Source organism: Dermacentor andersoni, chromosome 2 (assembly GCF_023375885.2).
Source record: "Dermacentor andersoni chromosome 2, qqDerAnde1_hic_scaffold, whole genome shotgun sequence".
Classification (NCBI taxonomy): Eukaryota; Metazoa; Arthropoda; class Arachnida; order Ixodida; family Ixodidae; genus Dermacentor; species Dermacentor andersoni.
Window position 1 is genome coordinate 40,290,015 of NC_092815.1, and position 25,118 is coordinate 40,315,132.

General features: G+C 47.0%; 1 protein-coding gene across 2 annotated transcripts in view; it reads right to left on the reverse strand.

Moving 5' to 3' along the window:
- Positions 1-264: 264 nt before the first annotated feature.
- Positions 265-25,118, reverse strand: part of LOC126542401 (sodium-coupled monocarboxylate transporter 1-like) — a 57,799-nt gene continuing 32,945 nt past the window's right edge. Inside the window, exons 6-15 of one of the 2 annotated variants that reach the window (XM_050189460.3) lie at positions 20,041-20,181; positions 19,348-19,477; positions 17,526-17,614; positions 15,633-15,742; positions 14,610-14,677; positions 12,402-12,488; positions 10,672-10,847; positions 7,841-7,944; positions 5,641-5,723; positions 265-1,336 (exon numbers count right to left, since the gene is read on the reverse strand). In XM_050189460.3, the coding sequence (XP_050045417.1) occupies positions 1,256-1,336; positions 5,641-5,723; positions 7,841-7,944; positions 10,672-10,847; positions 12,402-12,488; positions 14,610-14,677; positions 15,633-15,742; positions 17,526-17,614; positions 19,348-19,477; positions 20,041-20,181 (1,069 nt within the window). In that variant the 3' untranslated portion in view covers positions 265-1,255. Of the gene's footprint in view, positions 1,337-4,006; positions 4,966-5,640; positions 5,724-7,840; positions 7,945-10,671; positions 10,848-12,401; positions 12,489-14,609; positions 14,678-15,632; positions 15,743-17,525; positions 17,615-19,347; positions 19,478-20,040; positions 20,182-25,118 lie in introns of those variants that run through there. The other variant, XM_050189459.3, reaches the window with a different exon arrangement.

Below are 25,118 nucleotides of genomic sequence, written 5' to 3' on the forward strand. Positions count from 1 at the left end.
CATGCCGCCGTAAACTACTAAGTAAAATAAGTTGAGTGGCGCTACGCAGTTGTTTGCCGTCTCAGATGTTTATCTGCTTAACGCTCCCCAGGTATCCAGGGATTTTTAGAAAATATTCTTTCACGTGAAATGACGATATGTATTATACTTATTAACAACTCTACCATACAACGCCGAGGACTTCCCAAGGTGTACCTCGCATAGGTTTTGCTTTATTATAAACTAAAGTAAAAGGACAAGAACAACGGAAAAACAACAACGTCGTTTTAGTCCAATTCGCATACTTTATTTACCATGGTTAATTACCTTTGACTATGAATATGTGGGGAATGAAGAGATGACCATAAGCAACACATCTGTGGAAAATTTTCCGAGTGCACTTCTTGCTTGGAAATGTCTTTTCGTTCTGTCAGATCCACCATATTTAACAGCAGACAGCTTGAAGTTGCAGCTTTGAATATTCTCGCACAATTGCATGCAATCCCAGAGGAAGATAATATTAAGTAGCCTGGGTACTTTCATTATCCTTGCACTTACACTGGCGCTGAAGGTGATGTACCACTTTAAATATTCTCGCAGGGTTACATGCAATCCAGAGGAACATTATATTAAGTAACCTGGGTACTTTCATTATCCTTGCATTCACACTGGTGCTGGCGGTGGCGTACCGATGATGGTTATGACTATGAGAGGGAATGAACCTAAGAACAGATGAAAGCTTCGTGTTTATATCATAAAAATTGAAGGAAGAACATCACACAAGTAGTCTTAAAATGCGACACCAACTCCGAGACCGCTACCGAGGTAGATATCAGACACCCACTAAACTTTTTGCAATCGTTTCATGTAGTCATACGTCTGAGGAGCCCAGCTATAAAGGACCCTACTGCGCTGGAAGACTTCGTGACACTCTGTTGTGCGTGCTTTTATAAAAATAAACGCCACTTTATGAATAAAGGTGCGTATAATGCTTAATTAAAGTTGCAAAGTCGTTAACGTATTTTTTATTGTATAATTAACTTACATTACGCGTGTGTCGATCTGCTATGATAAATCTATCGCGTTGCGAAAGCCTAAGTTTAGCATCTGCGAAAATTTAGCCTTATCGTCAGTGAACTTTGTCTTTCAGATAGCCTCACTGAATCTCATGCGCACAAAGTTCTGCGTCAAAAACTTTTCTCTGCACCCTTTGTCTGAACTTAGCGAGCTTCCTCCGGTCAGTCTGGGTAGGTCTAGAGAGATTAAAAGATCCGTTCTATGCGAAAGGTGTTGCCCCCAATTCCGATACGTTGATGAGTTTGAGGGGCTCTTTTTGCGCTTTTTCCTCTTCGGGCTCCTGCAAACAGTAGGAAGAGGATCAAGTGCCACGAAGAGAGACGAACGAGAACAGAACAACTATATTTATACGAAGGCAAATTATATATATGCACTGCACGATACTTATTAAGATAGGGTAAATACCGAACGTGCGTGCGCATCAGCCGTCATACAGAAGAGTAACGTATGTCACACCTTAGAGTTAAGAATGCAAATTCGTATGATGGTTGACTAATGCATTTGCAGCACCTCGGCGAGTTTTCGGGTTAGTTGGTTGTCGGTGCCTGAAAATGATGGATGCGTCTTCTCAACGATGCTTGCATCGACAAGTTCGGCGGTTTACCACCAAATGCGACATGCAGCCCCTAGACAATTCGTGTTCAACGACACACACGTGTGTGTGTGTGTGTGTGTGCGTGTGCGTGTGCGTGTGCGTGTGCGTGTGCGTGTGTGTGTGTGTGTGTGTGTGTGTGTGTGTGTGTGTGTGTGTGTGTGTGTGTGTGTGTGTGTGTGTGTGTGTGTGTGTGTGTGTGTGTGTGTGTGTGTGTGTGTTTGAGTGCTCGCGCATGCGATTTTCAAAAACGAGCAAAAGATAGTCAGTTGTGACTGCATTGCAATGAATGCGGCTGCAAGCCATCTTTCGAAGGTGTGACCTACCTGTCAAAATACCGCGATGACCGCGCACGCCTTATTTGCGAAGCTTTTCACATTCACGTTAGTGGCGAAGCATGTGTAAGCCTCCCTTCTATTTCTCTCCTTCCGAAGTAGATTGCCTTCATATATCGCATTAATTGCAATGCCCCTGCGCATGCCCAATTCTGTTGATTCTGTGGTTTCAGATAGCGGCGGAGCATATATATGCTGACTGAAAGAATAAAGACACTTTGGTTGTTAGTCAGCGCTGTTGTCTGTGTCCCTTCACTCGTCCTGTCGTTTAGCGCTGTTTTTATTGCTCGTAATCATGAACCAACCAGCCCAAATGCGTACTCTTCTGCATTTGTTAAGAGCCTTCAGGTTATCAGGTTGATGATGAGGATCAGGTGAATGTCCCAATAGAACCTTTTCAGTCAATGGTGTAACGACAAATTTCGACAACATGTCTATCAGCGATTTTCTCTGTACATCAAACCGCGGGTAGGTGCGCAAGAGGTGTACTGTCGTCTCAGGGATACCGCATTCCTCGCAATTTGGACTGTCCGCCCGGCCGATGAGATGCAGGTAGCGCCGAGTGAAGGCTGCACCTAATCGTAATTTGTGAAGCAAGCTTGCATTGCACCTCTTCTTGGTGGGTGGTATCCGTATTTTCATCTCTAGGTCGAGTTCGGGGAGGCGGCGATGACGATGACCTGGCGAGGTCCACTACACTGCGGTATTATCGCGCAGAAGTCTCTACACTAGGACATTAGTATCTGGTCGTGAAAATGGGATGGACATTGGTGCGGCATTAATGTGGGCCATCTTTGCCTCCATATCGGCGAGCTCTTATTTCATGTAAGCCACAATGTCCCGGAATCCATTGAAACATTATGCAACGGCCAGCTTTCAGGGCGACATCGTGTGATTCAACCACCTCTTGAACAAGGACATAGTAAGGTCCTCGCCTAAGTGCAGAATCGATCACTTGGAGTGCCGGCTTGGAATCTCAAAATATAGTCCAAGTCTTATGTGGCTCCATCGAGATATAAGGAATTGCCTCCCGAATGGCAACATTCTCTGTGGCCTTTGGTGTAGTTTGGTGGTCGAGAACAAAGCTCTTACTCATGTTGATATTCCGTATCACGAACGTCGCGATTGAGGACGTTGTTGACACCGGCCGTCAGTAAATATATGTATGGAAGCGGCATATTCTTCAGATATATGGGACAAAGTAGGTTGTTTAAGTCAAAATGAGGGTATACGTGATTTTTTTCCTGTTCCTAGAGGTACACACTCAGGCACTGCCACGTTTGACCGACATATTCATCACCGTACGACGGAAGAATAACATACACCACTCTGGTTACACATGCGACGTCATGTTTGCGTGGTTCGCAGAGAACATCGTTTTGTCAGGCCTACATGCCTGTCAGGTACCCCGTTGTCAACCGAGGGTCCTATATTGTAGAAAACACGTTGACAACATAACTCCGACGAATATTCTTCAGGCTTGACTCTCTTGGCCTGTAATGCCAGCACACATGTGAAGCACCCATGGAGAGCCGCAGGATGAGGTATTGCAGATCCTTGTCTGTTGGAAGCTGGAGCGTAAAAATAGGGCCATGGATATTTTCCATGCAACAAGTCAAACTCTCATTTAAGCTTCAAATATCTAGTGCCGCTGGCAAGAAAAACGTAGCATCGCGCGTGCGCGGTCCAAATTGCAAAGAAATGAGCGTCAAGCATGTAGAGTGTATATTTATGATTGGAGCAAGAACTAACGGCAGTGCATAGACAAGATACGAGGTCATAGGTACGAAGATGTAGACTTGAATGGATCAAGAGTGGTTAAACAAGGGACGCCTGAGCCTGGAGCCAGCGTTTCAACAAGAGGGCTTGTCTTTGTTAGGCCGCCCTGAGCCAAAACCCGACACAAGTCCCCACGCACAACGTTTCCGCAAGCCCCTTGTTGAAACGTTGGCTCCAGGCTGACGTCTCTACTGTTACGACAACTGTTCAACACACATACAAACAAAACGCTTAACCAGTTCAGTACAGTTCAGATTATTTTATTTTCGCGGTACAGTGAAAAAGGAGCCAAGGAAAAAGCCGCGCAGGACGGTTTGAGGAGAATTTGGCCCCGTGTACACCAGCAGAGACAACAGAATAGCTCTTATAGTAGTGTTAAATTACGCGTCTTCAAAATAAATTTTAAATATTAACAAAAGCTTCTTAAAATGTACGTACATATACCGTAGCATCAAAAATGTGTAAGGCACACATAAATTAGATAAAGTGAGCTCATAGACACAAATATAAGGATATAGGTACAAGGCTACAATGCAAGAATCCGCATCATGGTCGGGAGCGTTTAAATAAGCAACATTTTCATTATACAAGGAAGTTCGTTTAATAGGGAACGTAGAGCCATTATCTGCTCGTCTGCAAATCAAAAGGCGGTAGGCGCATGATATAGGAAATGCGTCATAAGCGTAGAAGGGCAACAGGCGAAAAGAAATGACATATACATCGGCGCTCCGCTTCTTTGATATATATTCACCGCGTTAAACAATTACTTTAGGCGGGAGACTCTTGAAAAGCCGCCAGAAAACGTCAAACATTTATAACACACGGGTACGTTCGAGTATGCTTGAGTCAGAGGAAATAAGAGAACTGTACCCCGTGCTTCTCTCATGCCGCTTGTCTTCGATCCGACTGTACAGAGGCTCATGTTTCGCGCACTTCGATCCTGGTTGATAGGTTTGATACGTATCGTTTCCAGTGAAGATCGAAAATGCCAGTGTGACATCAATGCCAGTTTTGTTTGTCTGTCTGCCCTTACACAATATATTCGTTTTGCGAAGAGCACCGAGACGAGAGGTCCGGTGGTGAGCACCACTGATGGCTGCATCGTCTCATCCATTCTTCACTCTCTACCCTCGCCGCTATGGTTCGCAGTTGATGGGACTCTGTGGTAGCGTGTCTGCAGCAGTCCCAGCCATCGTGAGCGGGCTGCGAGGTTTTGCGTGAGAAAGGACTTGCTTAGCTACAGGATTTGGCTTCCAGGTGCCCATAAAATCTCGAGTCATTGCCCATTTCCGAGAAACACAATGCAACCAACCACCTCCAGTTCGCCCACGCAACAGAACTTGCAATCATCATATAATAAAAACATTGCTTTTCGATGTCTGAAATTGTGGTCTTTTTTTTAGCACTGCGCCATTTCAATTGTCCTCGATGACACCGTAGATATATAACGAGCTGAATCGGTGACATGCATCATCGCCAAGTGATGATGGTGTAATTTCAGCGCTTTAGAGTGAAGAGAGCTTATTGGTACTGAGCTCCTTGTGTCACTTCCGACTCGGATAACGACAGCTCCTTTATGGTTTCGATTGAGACGCCGACGGGTAAACCTGATATGATGTATCTGGATAACGCTTTAAAAATACATGGAGCATTGGTTTTACGAAGTAAATGGGTCACTTTCAAATGTATTTCGCGGTCGTCTCATCAAGTTTTCACCTAGACATCGCCCACCGCCCTTTTCTTTTGCTGTTACGCCTGCCGAGGATGTGGGGCGACGACTCGAGACATTAAGATAGTAAATTTTCATGACCAACGTATGTGCACCAGACGCACTGCATCGGACTTTCAAGACAAATGTTACCGACAAATGAGACTCACCTTGAGAAGCTTTACCTTAGCCCAGAGTTGGAGGAAGACCTCACTGGTGAGGGGGATGTGTTTCGCAGTGTTCTTGTTGCCTCCTGCATGCGTCGAGATGCGCAAAAGGCAAGTGTAACTGCAACTTGAGCAAACAAACTCGAAACACTGCAGTCCTTCACAAATACACCACCGCTAGTAACTTGTATCCGAAACTCATGCGTGCGTCGCAAAGGTAGCCAAACGATTCAAAACGCCATTACGTAATGCTGCGGTTACACCATACACTTAGGATTATATGAGGAAGTACTCAGGGTGCCTACCAAATTGACATTTCAAATTCCCTGAGTTTTCTGGGTTTTCCCTAAGTGCCTTTGCAAAATTCCCTGACTGACCCAGACGGGCTGACGGGCTGGCAAGACTGGCTGACACCATGTCGCCCAATGATGTCACTCTCTAGTAACCGTGCTAAAAAATAAAAAAAAAACTACTTAATCCAGTTTAAGTAGTAAGGAGCAGCGTTTATTTTATTCAAAAAGAAATCAGAAGGGAGGGGTTAGTAAAATGCGCAGTGAATAAAATATATTTGAAAGAAATGCTTATTGCAAATCGAGTCGAACATTCTCAAATATCAATAAAGTGAGATGCACACAGAAATGAATGGATGTCTTCTACTGCCTTTAATGACTCAAATCGCCTCAGGCACATCCGAAGAGGCCTGCCAGTACACTTATTATGCATATCGGTGCTCGTACTGTGACAGGAGATTGCGGGTGGACGCGTGTATAATTAAGGAATACATACTGTGTCCCGTGACAATTGCCTCTGCACGCACTTATGCTTCGAACGCAATACTCTCGCGTTAGCTTCACCGCGTAACATTTCTGTATTGAGGCGAAGCTCACTTTTGAGAACCAGCATTATGCAACGCGTCGAGCTTTCCGAGCTTTGAAGCCAATCGCGAGGAGCACAAAGTCCGAGTCGCTGTAATTGCTGATAGCGGCGAATTCTTTCAATAAAAAACACTGCGCCTAAAACAAGAAACTTAATAGCAAAAGTCGAAGCAGCTAGGCCTAGTATTTGCCACGGTGGTAGTTACGGCTGCCAGCAGATCTGCGTACGAGAGCGCCGGTTAGACGAGGCGAGGTTATCAAAACGGCGGCGGTCGTGGCATCGATTAATGCCGTTTCGGACCTGCGGATAGCAACAAGTTCGGAAAATCGGACAGCGGAGGGTTCTTGCGTCCGAAATTTCAGACGTTTTCATACATCGACTCTATGGGGTACGTGGTGGTGCCGCGAAGCCGTCCGAATTATCGGGCGTCCGGAAAGTCGGTCGTTGACTGTAGGCTGGTAACTCTTCCAGCCGACGACATGGCGTCAAAGACGATTCGTTACGATCTCTCTCTGCTGCTCGAGCCAGCATTAGCGCGACTTTCGTTCCCTTTCAATAAAATTACAGCTAATTTTCCCTGATAGTAACAAAAATTCCCTGAGTTTCCCTGAGTATTTCCAGACTTTTCAACATCCCTGAGAATTTCCGGTTTTCCCGGTTGGTAGACACCCTGGTACTGCAGCCCTAACAGAGTAGACGAACAAAGTCACACTTTTGCGACAAACATTGCTGCCGGAAATGTCCAGTCAAAATGGCATTGCGTGATTTCTTTCCGGAGTAGGGGGACGGAGGGGCCATTGCGTGTCTTGTCTACAGTTTGTTTGTAGCTTATATTTTGTTATTGTTCTATTTTTTAGCAGACTTCAAAAGTCTATGACATTGCTGTCACTTGATGTAAACGTATGATCAACTTCATACGGCTGGGAAAATGTGTAAACAGACTAAACCGAGCCTTTTCGTTTCTGCGTCCAATAAAGCCCTTAAGACACTTGTATCCTCTGGAGGCTATACAGCTGAAGGGCCGCAGAGCGTTTGGCGATAACATATTAAGAGATACAGCACCACCGCATACTCATATAACATCGCGTGAGGGTGTATAGTTTATTTTTCCCGGTTCGCGTAATGGCGCATGTAAAACGGCATTGCGATGACTAATCTTGGCTAGGACATAGTGTCCGTTAGGTGCAGTTTGTTTTTGACTGGAAATAATCCTAACTGTCCAAGTCGCACATTCGTTCTTTCTTTTGTTCGTTCTTCCTTTCTTACTGTTTATTTCCTTTTTTTATCCCTTCCTTACTATCGTAATAAATGCTATGAAATTACCAACCTGTGGCGGCGCTGACTGTGAGTCCAATGGCGATGGTCATCACGGCAGCTATGAGGCCGCTCCAGTAGCTGGACAGCAGGTAGAGCGGGAAGATATCGCGCTTGCTATAGGACCGATGGTGAAAGAAAAAGAAAAAAAATTACACCGCCCATTTCAACTGAGATGGAAGTTTTTGAGGAAGCAAAGAAAACAAAGGAAACTGATTTTTTTTTCGGCAACACAACACATGTAGCGGCGGTCGTAAAGAAGTTCGTGTTACGCACAATTAGCAGCCTAATAACATAAAAAATAAATAATATACTCGGAAAGTGTTTTAGCTATATCAGCACCCTGGAATGAATGTTCTGCAGCTAGAGCCAGAGAGTGCCGAAGGCAACTCTAATCCATTGTTGTTCGAGGTACTGCAAATCGCTATCAGATCGAGCGAGATGTTGCTGTCGAACTACTATGTGCATGTGTGATGCGAGCCTGTGTGTGACGAATGCGGCAACGGTTGCATAACGACTGATTTATGACACCGAGGTGAAGGAATATTGTAACCTGTTCCGTTACAACCTTGGCCGGTACCAAAGGTTACGCACTGGCACACTGGGAGGATGGCAAAGGCGTTCTGGGTCTGAACTGCGGCCCACTAAGACGCTTATAGCATTTCCACGGGATAAGTACCGCAATGAGACTGTAAATAACTTCTGTACTAGTGTATTTTGCGCGCTTGTATATGTGTTAGTGCGTGGGCTTCTTTTTTTCTCTCACTTCCTTTCTTACCTCCTTCTCCACCTTACCTGAGGTATAGCACGCATATGCCAAGCCTGTCGCTAGGCTAACCTCTCGACATACCACTAAACATTTTTTTGCTGTCTCTCTTTCCAGTTGGCGGTGCAATGTCACATGGTGTCTCGAACAGCTAACTACTACTAGGGAAGAATGGGGGAAATTGACAGACGCCTAGATATATAATTGTCGCTATGCGGCGTGACGAGGGCGCCGAGCGTCTTAAATCGCTGGCATGCACGAGTGAAGGAGGCGTAAAATTATTCTGTCGTACCAAGCATGCTTCTGCGGCATGACGGGCAACGCATCGGGCTCTATTGGGAGACTCCGGTTTAAATCGCACCATGGGGACACATACCGTTTCTCTTTATTGAAGACGTCCCAAGCGTGCCTAGACCTACTTACCGATCGATTGCAAAGTGCCCGGTGTCAGGAAAATGTTTCGCATTAAGTAGAAACACCTGGCGCAGAATGCACAGCGCTTCAGTGCTTGCACAGAGACCCCCTAACAACGCTAAGCTACAGACACGATATTTGGTGCATACGACATGAGAGAACGCATGATGCCACGGCAACACAGACGCAAAAAAACGGGGAGAGGTAGGTGAAGGATGATTTGAATGAGAAAAGCAGGAACGCTGTGAAACTTCGAATGGCTATGGAGGAGACAAGAGAAAAAATGTCTGCAACCGCGCCATTGTACAACTGTTAACAGGCTCTGTTCCCACTAGCTTACAGGCAAGGCCTGCTTGTACAGTGACAAAGTATGCTCCCGCCGCTGATATGGACGATAATGCAGCGCGCTTGCGAAACCGTCATCGCCCGCTCTCGCGTGTCGCGACTTGGCTTGGCATTTTCTCGCAGCACACTGTTCAATAAACTGACAGATGATAGTGATCTATAGATGGGAGCGACGCTTAATCCTGCAATCCTTGAGAGAGCACGGCGAAGCGTCGAACAGACGAAATGGGCTTCGCATGATTCGCGCGGGTTGAGAAAGCAGCGTTAGTGTTAGCTTCACCCACTGGTAATAACGTGGCCCTGCCACGGATATTATATTAAGCATGAAATGCTTTTAGCTCCCGTTGTCGGCGACCTTCGAGTAACCTTAAGCCAGGAATCAGCGCTGTTATCCGGGCACTCAAACGAAAACATCCGGGCAAGCTGCGAGAACAAAACGAGATCACCCGGGCAACCAATGAAAACTCTGACCCAAACCCTTTGTACAGGAGCGCATTAGATCAGCTAGTTACTTCCCAAACAAGTTACAAAAATATTGCTCCCGAGTTCTTCTTAATGCTTGTTCACAATATCACTCAAGCTGTAACTTCTAGTCCGCTAAGGTTTTATTTGTCATTTCCAATAGGGACGTTATAAACGCAGATGCAGGGTGCCATACACATAATTGTCCTGTTTTGACGCTGATCGCTGAACGCCAGTGGTCCGTGAGTTCCGTGGCACGGGTCACCTCGAAAGATGGCGCCAAGCGGCGTAGGCGCCTCCTTCAGGCGCTTCTACCCGCCGCGGTGGCTTAGCGGCTATGGTGTTGCGTTGCTAAACACGACGTCGCGGGATCAAATCCTGGCCGCGGCGGCCGCATTTCTATGGGGGCGAAATGCAAAAGCACCTACGTCCCGTGCATTGGGGGCACATTAAAGATAATCTGGTGGTCAAAATTAATCCGTAGTTCCCCACTACGGCGTGACTCGTAATCAAATCGTGGTTTTGACACGTAGTTCATTCTTATAGCTGGGCAGTGCGCTCTGCCGCCCTGGCGTCTTTCGCTGCCTGTCGTGCGACCTTCAGCCGATTTTCTTCTAGCTTGGCAGCGTCCATATGGACCAGTGCACAGTATGGCGTGGTGTGGTGTGGTGGGCTGTGCCCGTTGCGAACGTGCACTACACCCATTTTAAGATTGTCGCTAGTACCATCTCCGACCACTCTGCCTTGCCAGTTGCCATTTCATGCTTACGTCTACTGTCGATTACGGAAGAGACAGCACTTTTCTTTTTGCCTTGGGCTTTGCCCTCCGCCCCGCCCCAGCACTTTGAGTGACGTACTTGGCGGCTGCAGCGGCTGCCATCTTTGATGCGAAGGTAGCGGCGAGCACCGTGGCATTTCCGGGGCAGTGGTCGAGCGTCATCGGCATGGCAGCTGGTTTTACGCCGTTGAAGAGCTTGCCCGTCAGCACCCACAGCTGGAAGGCCGTGGTAAGAGACGCCGACACCATGACGCCCTGCGAATGGACGCAGTCAGTATATATAGTCACAGAACTGCGGGAGAACGTGTTCGTTGTACCTGGCACGCAAAGGTAACAAGTCACAGAATCCGCACTGCGGTCTCCGCATATTCTACTGCTATGTACATCCTTCAATCCGACGTGCAATTGCGGAGGATAATAAAGTTCTAACAAGAGCGTATGCGTTTTAACTGTATATGTGCAAGATCACTCTGCCTCTTGTTCATAGATTTAGCGCAGGTCTGTGCATTATTAGCAGCGTGTTGAAAATTTTTAAATTCGCGGATATGGGGCCGTATTTTGCGACGATCACTTTCGACGACAATGTCTCCTCGGCTATAGTATCGTCGTCAGGCGCGCAATGATTTGCTGCTTGAGCAAAATCCGATGACGTAGTGCTCAACCAGCCAATCAGGTCATCTGATTTTGCTAAAACAGCTGATCCACGCCAGCCGATGGCGAATGCGTGGCCAAGGCAGTAGTAGCGCCGAGAGTGATCGTCGCAGAATACATCCCCTGCTTCTGGGTGACTCAGTTCGGGAGCTGAAGTGAAAATGGAGCGGCTGTTTCATCGTAAATGCCGTACTGTCGTTTCGAAATGGCTCTAAAAAGGTCAGTTTATAAGCGATTCCTCATCACTGTATAAAAATGCAAAAATATTCCATCCGGAACGACGAATGCAAGGGCATAACTTCTCTCATACGGCTATACGTGGCAGCGGATTGCCATATTCTCGTATAGTCCGCAAACTTGGCATGACTACGACTTTCTATAATCATTGTGACGCGTTTACGTGGTCCAGCACTTTTCGCTTTAGCTCATTAGTTTGGTGGTGCTTTTAGATGAGATGCGCAAGATGGCGCCACTCGTCGGTAGAACTATTTCTTAAATCTGGTGATCATGCTTGTAAAAGGTCACGCGATAGCTGATTGCACGCCGTTTTTCACTATTATTTAGACCAGCGTGGCTGTAGCAATTACAGTGTGCTCATAAAATCTTAAAAATAGTCTTGTTTTGAGTAGGCTTTTCCACAACTTCTGGCAGATATTTAGTTACATAGCCTATTTTGTACTTTCCCGCTGTTAACGAAGCCACCCAGGCAACTGTGTACTTTGGTTAATCTTCCTGTCTTCCCCCTTGCTTCATCGTCTATTTTTATTATTCTAAACTGTATAAGTACATTTTCATCCACGGCCGGACTGCAGTACGCGCGCACTTCTCAATAACGCGCGCGAGTGCACCAAACCAGCCGCGATTCATCCTTATTCTGAGTATCCCATGTGCGCTATCCTAAATATACAATATGAATTCGATTTGTGGATTTCGCGGAGAGCGTAATCATGAGTGAAGAACAAGAGAGATGAATACATGTTGTTCTTAAGGGTCACAAAAACAAAGCCATTTATCTGTGCTCGTTCAAAGCACTGCTTTCGTGTGTACCATGTGCAGCATAAGCGTACACTCTTTAACTTCGTTATTAGCTTAACCCAGTCGTGCAATGTTAGCTGAGAAGTCGTAAAGACATGCTGCAACAAACTCTTAGATGCTTGCCTTTGTATTGGCCCACGGGAAAGCCAGTGCCAGCAGATAGATGCCGATGAACGGTCCCGAAGCGCTGCTGTGCATCACCATGAATACCTGCGGTAGCGTTAAGGCAACACTTTTAAAAGCGAAGCCTTTTATTGCGAACCTCGCGGGTTTCGCGATCGTGGCTGGGTCTGGCTGTTCTCTTGCCGAATATGTCAACCAATCAGAGCGGAGCACGCACTACGCGCGCGCCGCTGGGTTCCTTGCACCACCACCAGACGGCGCTCGCCTCCGCGCATCTGCGTCAGCGGCGGCGCTGGTGGTGCGGAGTAAAGAAAAAGAAAGAACTAGAAAGCTCACCTTCGCGCACCTGCGGCTGCACGGTAATGAGGAAGTAAATGCTTCTTGCGGATAGAATGGATTTGAATTGCGCTACGTACGTATGCTGCCTCTGAAACCATAACAGACTCAATGAGTCTGTCGTACTCGCTAGTAGTTAGCAGCTTTGCTTAACAAAAGGCTCTGTACAATGTGTGTGCGCACACGCTTGCGTGTGCGTGCGTGTACTCGATTTTCGGCTCTTTATGCACTAACACAAATCTTCGCTGTATATAAACTGTTTCATCGTATAGCTAGCATTGTGCGCAGGAAACCCTCTCTGACATATTAAACAAATTGATATAGCAGTACTTATGATAGAAATGATAGCCTGCAAGCTAGATATGCTTGGGTACGAGCTTGGGTACGTGACAAAAGGAAACAGATGCTTCAACCAATCAGCACTTCAACAGCAGACAAAATGGACATGTCCACTAGGTGGAAACACAGAATAGGCCTCCTGGTGTCATGCGGACCAGCCCAACCGCTCGATGCATGCTCATAACTCGTCTCAGCCGTTTCGTACTATCGTCTCCTCGCGTCAGATTAAAAAAAAAATATGTTATGGGGTTTTACGCGCCAAAACTACTTTCTGATTATGAGGCACGCCGTAGTGGAGGACTAGCTCTGGAAATTTCGACCACCTGGGGTTCTTTAACGTGCACCTAAATTTAAGTACACGGGTGTTTTCGCATTTCACCCCCATCGAAATGCGGCCGCCGTGGCCGGTATTCGATCCCGTGACCTAGTGCTCAGCAGCCGAACACCATAGCCACTGAGCAAACACGGCGGTTCTAGATGAGATCGAATTCGCAGCGAGTTTAATGTGGTTTAACCAAGCCACCGCCGCCTCAGAGGCTCTTGGTATAGTTGTAGTTCTTGAATGATCGGGCGATAATTATGTTTAGAAGCATTTCATTTGTTGCTCATATATGACCTATTCGACGGCGTAAGCAATGCTCAAGAGCACCAAGTGCACCGATACAGAATTAAAAATTATGGCAATCCTGCACAATCCTTCGAAGACATCAGAACTTGCACAGCTAATTGCTGTTAACGATGACTACGTTATTTGTCTTCATTTCTCTAACATGTAGGACTATTATACTTTAAATTCTTCACGTTCTCAGCTTCTGTCTATGTTGGCGTTTACAGGAAAGAACAGAACTGAAACAGTGTGTGGCAAAAACGACTGTTTGCAGTGAAATTTAGTGACAGAAAACAATGTAGCGAAATTACCGTACTTACTCAGGTGATAATGTGGTTTGGGGCCAAAACAGCTCACCCGTTGAACACGACCAAATTAATGGCTAGACCAGGCAGAATCACATGGTTGAAACATGTCCATGCTCATTGTGCCAAGCGATAGGTTCACAAACAATGTGGGAGCAGAGGCGTGCACGCATGGAAATACGAAGTTATTATCAACATTTGTTATAATAATCGTCCAGGTTAGCCTATATTATGGCTAGCCGGAGAGCCCCCCCCCCCCCCCCTTTCCGTAAGCCCTTGTTTCTCACTTATCATACTGGAACTATAAAGCCGAACGCGATGTTAGAGGTTTATCGACTATTTCGACTTTTTTATGTGTCGTTTCTGTGCTGTTTGTCCTACCTAGCCTAAAAAAGTACAAATATTGGATCCGGCCTTGCTCGCGCGCAAAAAAGAATATGAAGTTTTCAAAGGCGCGAATCAATGTCATGCAGTATATGCGGGCGAGTGTGTGTGTTCGTGCGCGCGTGTGTGCGTGTGTTATCTAATTAATATGACTGGCGACATGTATTCGCGGGTCAAGTATCTTTCGACTGTCTTCGGTACCGTAACAAAGTGAAATGCTACTTATATTTTGCTTACCCGCACAGCAGAACCAATGTACGGGATAGCCAGCGCCAGTAGAGTCATCAGGAGTCCGGAGGCAAAGGCTGGAAGAAAAGTACCTTTGACACTGAGTCACACGCCAGCTGGGAAGGTACAGATTGACAGAGAAGAAAACTGAGGCGAGAGAACACCGATGTCCGCTTTTAGCTTCACGTTGTCTCAAATATTTTATTTAGTTGCACTCTGGATGTGTATCATTGGAAGTACATTGCTGTTCCATGATCGCTGCATGCACTGAGAGATTCGTGCTTGTTGCTCGTCTTCAAAACTGCTCAAGCGTTCGGAAACTCCATAGGAGTGGCGGCATGCGTCAATAAAGCAGTGCGTCATTGCAATAGGACGCGGTTTCATAATGTACTAACAAGAAAATTACAAATTGGAAATATAATAAGGAAATTCCACACATTTGCGTGGAATTTGAGTAAGCTTTTAGCAACATTTAGCACCCTGTTCACCTTAAGGAATAAGCTGCTTCTGCAGCATAGATATTTCGAAAAACTTCACATAAATCATAATTTTTCTGAAACTGTTTGTGGACAACATTAGCTGCCTTCATTTCAGCTCTGCTGTCTGACGTGTCGCATCGTGGTGACGTAAGCGAGCTCGGCGCTATTTGTAAGCAGGCATGGGCGCATATATGTCCTCGTGAGGAGCACCGCTGTTGACCAGCTCGTCACGCCAGATATTTCCAAGACAAGGTCGCAGCTATAGCTCTGCCACTACGCGTAGCACTTTATGAGCTGCAGCATAGCTTCAAGTATGTAGTCGTTCAGTTCCCACACCGCATACCAAGATTTGAGTCCTGACCCTGGGTTTCATTTATTTATTTTCATCCTGCGGCTTACATCGTCCACGTCTACAAGTTCAATATTAAATGAAGACACTCTGTAGGTAACGTCGTATAGATGGCTGTTAGCTATCACTTGATAATTGACAACACACGTGCTACATCCGACGTGGTCGTGCTGTGGGCGAACGTCCTTTCAGAAGTGTGCTCACCCAGTCCTTTGGTGATCACGTTGACCCAGCGTTCTTCAATCCTCATGTAGGGAGCCATCATGTCCACGTAGGCGGTAGCCGCGAGGGAATTCACGGCGGAGGTCACGGTACTGCAAAAATATTGTCACGTATGCTGCAAAAAGATTTCGTTTAGAAGCAGGCTGCTGACGCTCTCAGCTTTCCGCTGGTATCTGATGACGATGACCCCCCCCCTCCCACTCCCTCCGCCCCCGCAGTCCGGCCAGTCTATACAGTATATATATCTATATTTATATATTTAGCATATTTATTACTGTACTATACTATACTATACTATACTATACTATACTATACTATACTATATTATACTATATATACTATACTATATTTGTATATTCAGCAGCAAAAAAACATACGGTGACCTGAACGTTTATGTGAAAGAAAATTCAATCCCCCTTTCTCTTTATAGTTCCATTACACTTATCTTGCGACCAAGAAATGAAGTGGGATAGGCGGTATGAAAAAATTCGCGCTATTGCCTTTTTTCGCAGACTTTAAATCTCAAATTTCTAGAGTCGTAAATCCTTTCTCTAAAATATATTCATCGGGTTAGGAAGCGTCTACGATTCGTTAAGGCAACTAAAGAAGAGGCCTGAGCTAGTTGGTGTTTTTGTCTTCGCTGCGACATATTCTCCAACGCGAAAAGAAAATTAACGAGAAAGAGAGAGGGGACAGGACAACGCGCTAGACTTAAGACGGCGCTATACGGGAACCTATGCACACTCTATCTTTTTGTACAAAGATGTTCGTGTTAAAATAAACAAGAGTAGAAGAGAGATAAAAACTAAGCATTTCCAGGAAATTGTGAACCGAAACGCCGGCTACATTCTGGAAGCCCAAAGGACCAGGCACTTCAATACAAACGCTAATTGAGAAACTCGGTCTGAAGTAGGGAGTAAAAGCTCTCCTCGACGTCAACCGAAAAAGCATGAAACTGTTTCTCTGTGCGCGGAAAAGAAGTGAATCACCCCACTGTAATAGCGCACCAAAAAGGTGTCGTTGAGAGGCAACAGCTCAAGGTGGTTTTTGAAGAAGCTTTGACATTTGCCCTGGGCAACAATCTTTTTCGATGACAATTGCTCCCAGAAGCACATTTGCTTTGTGAATCTTAGCAGAAAAGAACAATGACTCTTTTATGGGTCTTGTTAGAAACATAGAGAGCCGTTCTATCCTTGCACAAAGTAAATGTATTTCTGTATATGTTGATTGCCTTCCTTCCGGTCGACGTATCGGTAATTTTAGCAAGGCTATTGAGGGAGTCTGTACAGATTCAGTCTTGTTTCCAGAAGGCCTGCGTTGCTGTTGAGAAGAATTTCGTTCGTTCAGATAATGTTGCGGCAGGGGCAAAGTAGAGGGCCTTGACTTTGTCAGGGAATGAACCTTGATAGTCTTAGGAAGCACGCGCTAGTATTGAAAGATACTTTAACCTCGTTATTTTCCGCAGACATACAAAGTAGATGTGCTTATGAAGTCAACTGTGACCGAAAAAAGACTCTTTTAAAGGAGAAATGTCAAAGTTTCTTCAAGAACGCCTTGAGCTGTTGTCTGTCAACGACCCCCTTTTGGTGCGCAATTCCAGCGAGTTGATTTGATCACTGCCTGTCCGGGCATAAAAACACAGGGGAACAATTTCATGATTTTTCGGTTGACGTCGAAGAGTGTTTTTATTCCCTCCCTAAGGCTGAGTTGCTCAATGCTGTATAGAGACTGTATTGAAGTGCCTGGTTCATTGGATCACCAGAATGTGGCCTTTCTTTCGGTTGCCAAGTTGTTGAATATGTTTAATTTTTATCTCTCTTCTACCTTTGTAGATTTTAACATGGACGCCTTTGTGCAAAAACAAAAGGGTCTTACCTGAGCGTGGCACTCACGACACCGGTGAGAAATAGTCCCGAGAAGCCAGGAATGCCAGACAGCCTCGTGTGCACGTAGAGGGGAATCAGCTGCGTGAAGGACAAAGACCCAAAAATTTGGAGGAAGCTTAAGCTTCAAGTATTAAGAGTGGAACGCGATAGCATTCAAAAATCCATGACTGCTTCTCACTCTTCCCGGCAACTGCAGCTTATGTAACCGTAATGTTTTCCTGGAAACGCAGGTGGCGGACGCTACGCGCGAAGGCGAGCTTTCTGGTTCTTTTTTTTTGGCCCCACCCACTGCGGATTCCGCGGATGCATGGAGGCGAGCGCCATCTGGATGGTGTTGCAAGGAACCGAGAGGGGCGCGCCGCCCCTACTAAGACAAACCTCAAACGCCAGCCGGAAAATGGGTTTGTGTTTGAGTTTGCGCGTAACAGAATTATGGTTTCTCGTATATTCGATTTACAATGCGGTGCTATCATGTCTGTGTGGTGTGTGAGTTGTACTTCACGAATTTTCTGACGCATTATACTTTGAGAAATTCAGTTAGTTCAGTAACGCTCTGCGTCACGCGGAGTGCCTGCATAGATCGGGATGCGTGGTTCGCAATGATTTTTTTCATACAGACATGGCCACCGACGTCGGATTTTCTGCGACACGGGCCCCTTAACGCTGTCGCGTTAATATAGGGTTCAAGTGATGGCTGTCAGCACAAGTGTGCGTGAACATACGACATTTTGTATACGAGACGAAATATTGTGTTTGCAATCGAGGTGTCAATTCGATAATTTGGGCACATGCGCGGAGACGGATGAAATGCACTGACGTCGAACAGAAAAGTGCGCGTCATCAACTACACAAACATACATTTTTTTTACACAAACTGCAATGACGCAATTGCCACTGGCTTACAGCATGTGTTGTGCGTCTGCATGGGCTTTGTGGCCACAAGAACAGCAAAAAAAAAAAAAAAAAGAAACCACCTAAGCACTCCGTACAGGTGGTTAACCAGCGAAGCCGCAACGTGCGGCCCCGGCGTTTATCACTAAGTTAATCCCAACGGTTCATTAATCTGGCTTGGTAAGCTTGGTAGGCTGACGGATCCTCGGTAAGCAGTTGCTGCTAGCGCTCGGCAGCGCGAGCCTATTCTTGTGCCCGGGTAGCAGTATTGGCACAGCACAGACAAGCTCGTTCGCGGTTCTGCTCGTGGCGTTGCTGATCGAAAGCTTCCTGATCCTCAGGAGTACGCATGACGCGTGGCTTACCCATTTCGGAGCCGGAGAGGAACTGCTGCGCACGCGCTCGGCTGCGACGGAAAGCAAAGACGTCACTACTGGCGCAACCAATCGCGCGCATATATTGTTTCTTTTTTTTTTATCGCGCACGCGCATGGGGTTGCGCCGGAGGAGTTTTCGGCGTACATACGACAGACGGACGGATGGACGGACGAATCGGCTAGCCATATAGAGCTTCGCCGTAAAATTAGCGTTGAATGTACGTGGCAGCTCCTTCGAGCTGCATATTCTTGGACCTAGGAGCAGCGCTGCTATAGTGCATTGCGCGCTAGGTGCTTGTTGGGTTTGCGTGTTACTTGCGCACGATGCGTGTGCGAGCGCGCTTGTATGTGCGTGTGTGTGTGTGTGTGTGTGTGTATACGGCGGGTACGTTCCGTGCGTTATGAAGTCATTTTCCTCCAGATAGGTATTTCTTATTGTTATTTTAGACACAGGTTGCCATTCTCCCAAAAGTGAAATACAGAAGCCAGAGGCATCCTGCTTCCAAATTTTCTTATGGGGCACAGTTGGCTATATATTTCTTACCTGTTCGATCTTGTGGATGGTGCCAGATAGTATAGGGTCGCAATCGCGGTACCAGTAGACCAGAGCCATGGCCACGACTGCCAGGAAGGTGGTAGATACCACCAGTAGCACGCTTCCTGCCATCACCGTCCTGCGATGAATTTCCGAGCTTCAAAATCTGTCCCGTTAGTGTTCATAAAAGCGGTTATATTAACGTCAGTAAATGCGCTTGTGCGCATTTGTAGGCCGCTCGTAAACGGTACAATACTGTTCAAGCACAATAACCAACGTTGTTTCTTTTAATGAACATGAAATCTGAATCCGAGGCACGAATGCCAAATTTTATTGAGCGAATTTGAAGCCATTGGTCGCTGCTTAAACAAATCAAAGAGCGCAACAGAAAAATGATCAATATCGCACAAAAAGTTCTACATATAAGTTGAGAGTCGGTACAATAGTATCGTTTGTGGTTGTTCTTTTTCTGTCCCATTTTCAATAGTCATGGCGTAATTTTGTTTGTATCACACAAACCTTTTGCCACTTACATTATGAACCCGTTTATGCGTACAAGCGATTTTTCAACCACAGGGCAAAGGGGCTCGGACGCAGGGATATCGTGAATGGTATCACTCCGGTAGACGCGCGCCTACTTGCCTGTGAACGCAATCGCAGTACAGAGCTATCGCTATCAAAAAGTGTGCCAGGAAAGCCTACCTCTGCGCTTCTGGCAGCGACCTGGCAGCTGCATACCGCTGCACCACCATCTGATCCATGCCCATCCGGTAGATGTGGCCCGACAGCAGGCCCACTGAGCACGCCCACACGTTCTCGTCGGTGGTGAAGTCCAGGCTCGCCCTGCGCGTATGTTTACTACACTACAGAGCGGAACGAGGCGATAGAAGAAAGTAACGCATATGCAAGAGAAGGGCTAACTTCTCCATTAACTCTACAAAGCCCAACGGATCATTTTAATGCGTTAGCAATCTTGGGGCACTTTACGCACTTTCCGGGGGCTGTGAACCTATGTATCTAACGGCTTTCCCGCCTACCTGGGCCACTGGCTAGTCTGTGATCGAACGGGTAACCCATCGGCCCCCTGTGTTAAGGGAACAGGGTTAGAAACCAACACTCGGACCAACTTGGGTCACTGCGTATGTGCCATTGTGTACATACGTGCATCTCTTCAACGAACGTCTTTCACGCGGACGTGGGTCACTGTAGATGCGGGACTAGGTAGGTCATACCGCTGCTCGAAGAAACTCTTCGACGCCGACTTGAAGTACTGGGTACGTGCGTGTGATGGTTCGTGGGCCCATGGACTCAGATACAGGTAGCAAAGTCACAGACAAGACGACCATTTATGAACAACAGACAGCAACAATTACACTTACGGTGAGGCAACAAGACAATGAACTATTTCTATAACGGTCCGCGCAGTCCACAGTTCAAGCGAGTTGTTACAGCACATGTCCTTACTTACGAGGCGATGAGCCTTAATGAATATCTTCGTAAGATGGTCACTCACAGTACTTGCCGATAATGTGGGGCGCGTCGGCGCTTGCAGACTTGCAGCGCAGTTTCTACGACGAAATCTCACAGGCGGTCAGTGCACCAGCAGACCCTGAACTACTCACACGACAGCATAGCTGGCCTACGCTGACAGCAACGCGGCACCGCGGCCACGACCCCAGCAGGCCAGTTGTGCTGCACCCTTACACGTGGCTCGCCCGAACACCGCACTCTCGACCAGGGTCACCTCCTACAGCCAGGCTCGAACGCTCATTCACCGCAGGAACAGCACCGACCTGTTCTGTCTGGTCCGCACCTCAGCTCTGGTATGGAACACTGGTTCACCGCAGGACACGCCAGTCTCGTCCCGGCTGATCTGGCAGCACTGGTTCGGTCCGTGTTGTGCCTCAGGTTGAACCTGTACACACTATGACCAGCCTGGCAGCGCTAGCTCAGCCGTGTTCCGTTTCGAGGGCCGAGAGCTTCCATGTAGGTTCGTCTCAAGCGCCCGCATTCACTTCTTCGTGGCTTCCGTTGGCTTCTTCCAGATTGCCATACTAATTTCTAACTACAGTGCCACTCGTTCGGTGCTCGTCTTCAATCATTGACTGTTTGATGCCGACTGGGATCACTGGGTATGTGCCAGCAGATGTGTGGCGCTCTTCAATGCACGTCTCTGACGCCAGCTTGGGCAACAAGGTGTTTGCCACTGGGAATGTGCCGCTCTAGAACGACGAAAAATAAGATTCCTTAAATTTATACCGTGCTTAGAGGAATCGAGCCCACATCACATGGGTTCCTCAAGGAAAGCAACCCGACGCATTAGTAGGCTGCGCCACAAATGCACGGGGTATATGTTCCGCTTTTCAATGAACGCCTTTCACGCCAACGCTTCAGCGAGCTGTGCAATGAACGCACTGGGTGTGTGCAGCTCTTCAATAAACCTCTTGCCAACTTGGGCACTATGTGTCACTGAGCATGCGGTAAGCGAGGGCACAATTCTCAGCGTCCGCAGCCACCGGCGCGCCGCGCTTCTCGTCTCGGAGGCTACGTGTGGACTTTTCGGCAGTGCCACCAGATGAGGTAGCGCCTCCGGAAAGAAGCGCGTGAGAGGAGCCCTGTTGCTGGGCATAAAGCGGGAGACACATGGTGCGATTTTGGGTGCGATCGGTCGTACGACCATTCGCATCGGCAGCCGCACTCAACAGGTTTTCAACCAAATCCGCCGCACGCGGCGCCGAATCGCACGCCCCGCATGCGACCAACTCGCTGAATATTGTCGTGCGACTGCCGCATCGGTCGGGCGGCCGCAGCCAATGACAGCGCCGGTAGCGCGAACGTCACGGCCACGTAGACCCGACGGGGCGGGGCCGGCGAGCAAGCGCCTCGCCGCTCCGATCATGTCTATTTTTTTTTTTTTTTTCTCCCTGGTCGAAACGAAGGCCTTTTTCGCCGGTGACGGCGGCACATAAATAAGCTGCAATTTGTTTCTGACACGAAATAACTGATAGAATAAAGTGGCCTCGAAAGAGTGCATGTTATGAAACGTTGTGCGATATAGTAAATAGTTGGCGTGATTTGCAATCGGACGCGGTCAGCGCAGATGCGCCAGCAATCGTCTATACGAAGCGGCTCGCCTGACTGGCGTGTTTACTCATCGCTACTAACGGCACCGAGAAAACTAACCGTATTTTCACTTAAGAGAAACATAAATGTTCAGGCATTGATTGTGCTGATGAATTTAGGCGCTTTATTACGAGCTGCGGACGCATCGGCATGGGCCCTCGTCCTCGGATAGCCGGCCGGCGAGCTAGGCCTACACAGTCTCCCAGCGATCGCAAGCTCGCCTGGCATGCTCGTTCGCTTCCGTCGGCGCCAATGAAATCAAATGTGCTGCAAATTAAGCGTACGATAACTGTGTACACGTTGTGCCGACTAACATAGACGCTTCGTTATACGAGCTGCAAGCGATCGTGTCACAAGCGCCACCGGTGTCGGATTCGATGGCCGAGCGAGCTGTGCCTGCCGGCTCCTATAGCCATCGGCGGCTGTCAAAGGAGCCGTTACTGCTGACGCGGCCTTGCGGAAACACGTCTACAGTGCTTGCATAGGCGTGTTTATATTGCCATCGTTTGTTTCAAACAAGAGAGCTGTGCAAATACGTTTGCTTTCACTTTCCGTTCGAAGTTACGCAGCATTCCGAGCTTCCACGCAGGGGCGCCGGTTCTGGGCGGAGCTACCCGCCGCTCGGTCATTCGTACCATGTGTCCCGAATCGCCGCATGCGGCAAGTCGCACACGACGCGCCGTACGACAGATCGCACGAAAAATCGCACCATGTGTCTCCCGCTTAACGCGTTTCTCAGCGTTAGCACGCACTGGCGCGCCGTGCATTTCGGAGGCCACGGGCAGGCTTCTCGGTGGCAGCGCTAGATGGCGCCGAGTGTCTTTACGTGGTGTCGATTCAACACCAAGTCACACCCATAGTCCCAAGCAATATAGATACCTCGGCGTATACATGATCGAAGGAAATACTTACTCAAGCACCCACCAAGGTACTCTGAAAATAAAGGGGGAGCGGAATGCAGAAATAATGAAATGTAGATCACTTCGGGGCCACAATAAATATGAGGTGGTGCGATGAATCCGGAAAGGAGTAATGGTGCCAGCGCTAGCGTTAGAAAACGCCATCCTGTGCTTAAAATCGATATCTTGTCGGGGTTGGAAGTGAACCAAAGGTCGGTACGCCGGTTGGCTTTGGGAGCCCACGGCGAAACCCCAATTGAGGCAGTGCAGGATGACATGGGTTGGGCATCTTTTGATGTCAGAGAAGCGCAGAGCAAAGTTAGTTTTGAAGAGAGGCTCAAAATAAATGGTCGACTAAAGTGCACAAGTATACATATACCTGAAAAGCGTGGAGAGATAATGGAGGAAGAGGTCAGGAAAGTTAGCATCCAAGTACAGGATAACTGAAAGTGTAAGCAGAGAGCGAGGAGTCATCAGAATTTCAGAGCGAAAGTGAGAGAAACCGAGACAGCGAATTGGATGCAAAGAATGAAAACAGAAAAGACCACGAAGGTGTACAATAATGGGAAGAAACAAATTAGAATGGAAATTATGTACGATAACACAAAGGGCGGTGACTTGCTATTTGAGGCTCGTGCTGGTTGCCTGAGGACAAAAACATACCGGAGCAAATATAAGCAACAAGATGAGATATGTCTATACTGCAGCAAGGATCAGGAGACCACTCAGCACATCCTAATAGAATGCGAAGCGGTTCACCCAGTGAGACTAGTAGGTAATGTACACATGCACCTTTCAGAAGCACTTGAACTTAACGTGGGCGGAAGCATCAACCGGTCAGCAGTCGATATAAGCAAGAGACGGTCGGAGTGTTGGTAGAAAAAAAGCAAGGAAGAGATTGATACGGCCGGATATGTTACAGGCATGGTAGCGGTACAAGATAGGGAAGTTTTGAGGGGGAAAAAAGATATTAAGGTGATGTATGTAAAAATGCTAGATAAAAAAACACGTATAGCATACCTGATTAAATCGTGCCTACTGGGTGATTATTTGTCCCCGCCCCATTTCAAAAGAGGTGCCATTAAATCATCATCATCATCATCATCATCATCATCGAAGCGCCAAAGAGTAGTCGTGCACGCCGCACACATAACTCGTTTCGGCGGTGGCAATACGTTGTGTCGCTGTATTGATTCAATGCTAACGCATTACTGTGGACGGTCATCATGAAATGGGTGCTGCTGCAATTTTTCAATACGCTAAGTCTGATGCTTCAAAATTTCTATTTAAACGTGGGCAACGCCACGCAATGCCCATAGTATAGCGTTTTCGATAGGCTGAAGCGAAGTTTTGATTGGTTATAGTTCATCAAAACCAATTATTAATTAGTTGATTACTACATTGATTAACTTTGAGTTTTCTCTCAAGCAACATTTCATTGTTTTTTGGCAATGTACTCTCCATAGCGAGGAATAAAAGTGATCAAGCTGTTCTAACTTTCCTTGACGTTGAACGGTTTTCGAGCTTTGTTGAGTTAGAAAGGGCATTTATGCACCGTAACTTTGATATCCGATTAGTCTGCGTAATAATGTGAGGACCTTGTATAAAAATACACGTGTTGTCATTACATTTGGAATGGTGGTTCAGCTAGAAATATGTTTATCCCTTTCTTTTCCTTTTTTCTTTACAGATTGAAATCTTAAACTAAACTATGCATGAAAATAAAAGCTTTTTTTTAGTACCACATGTCAGTTTCAC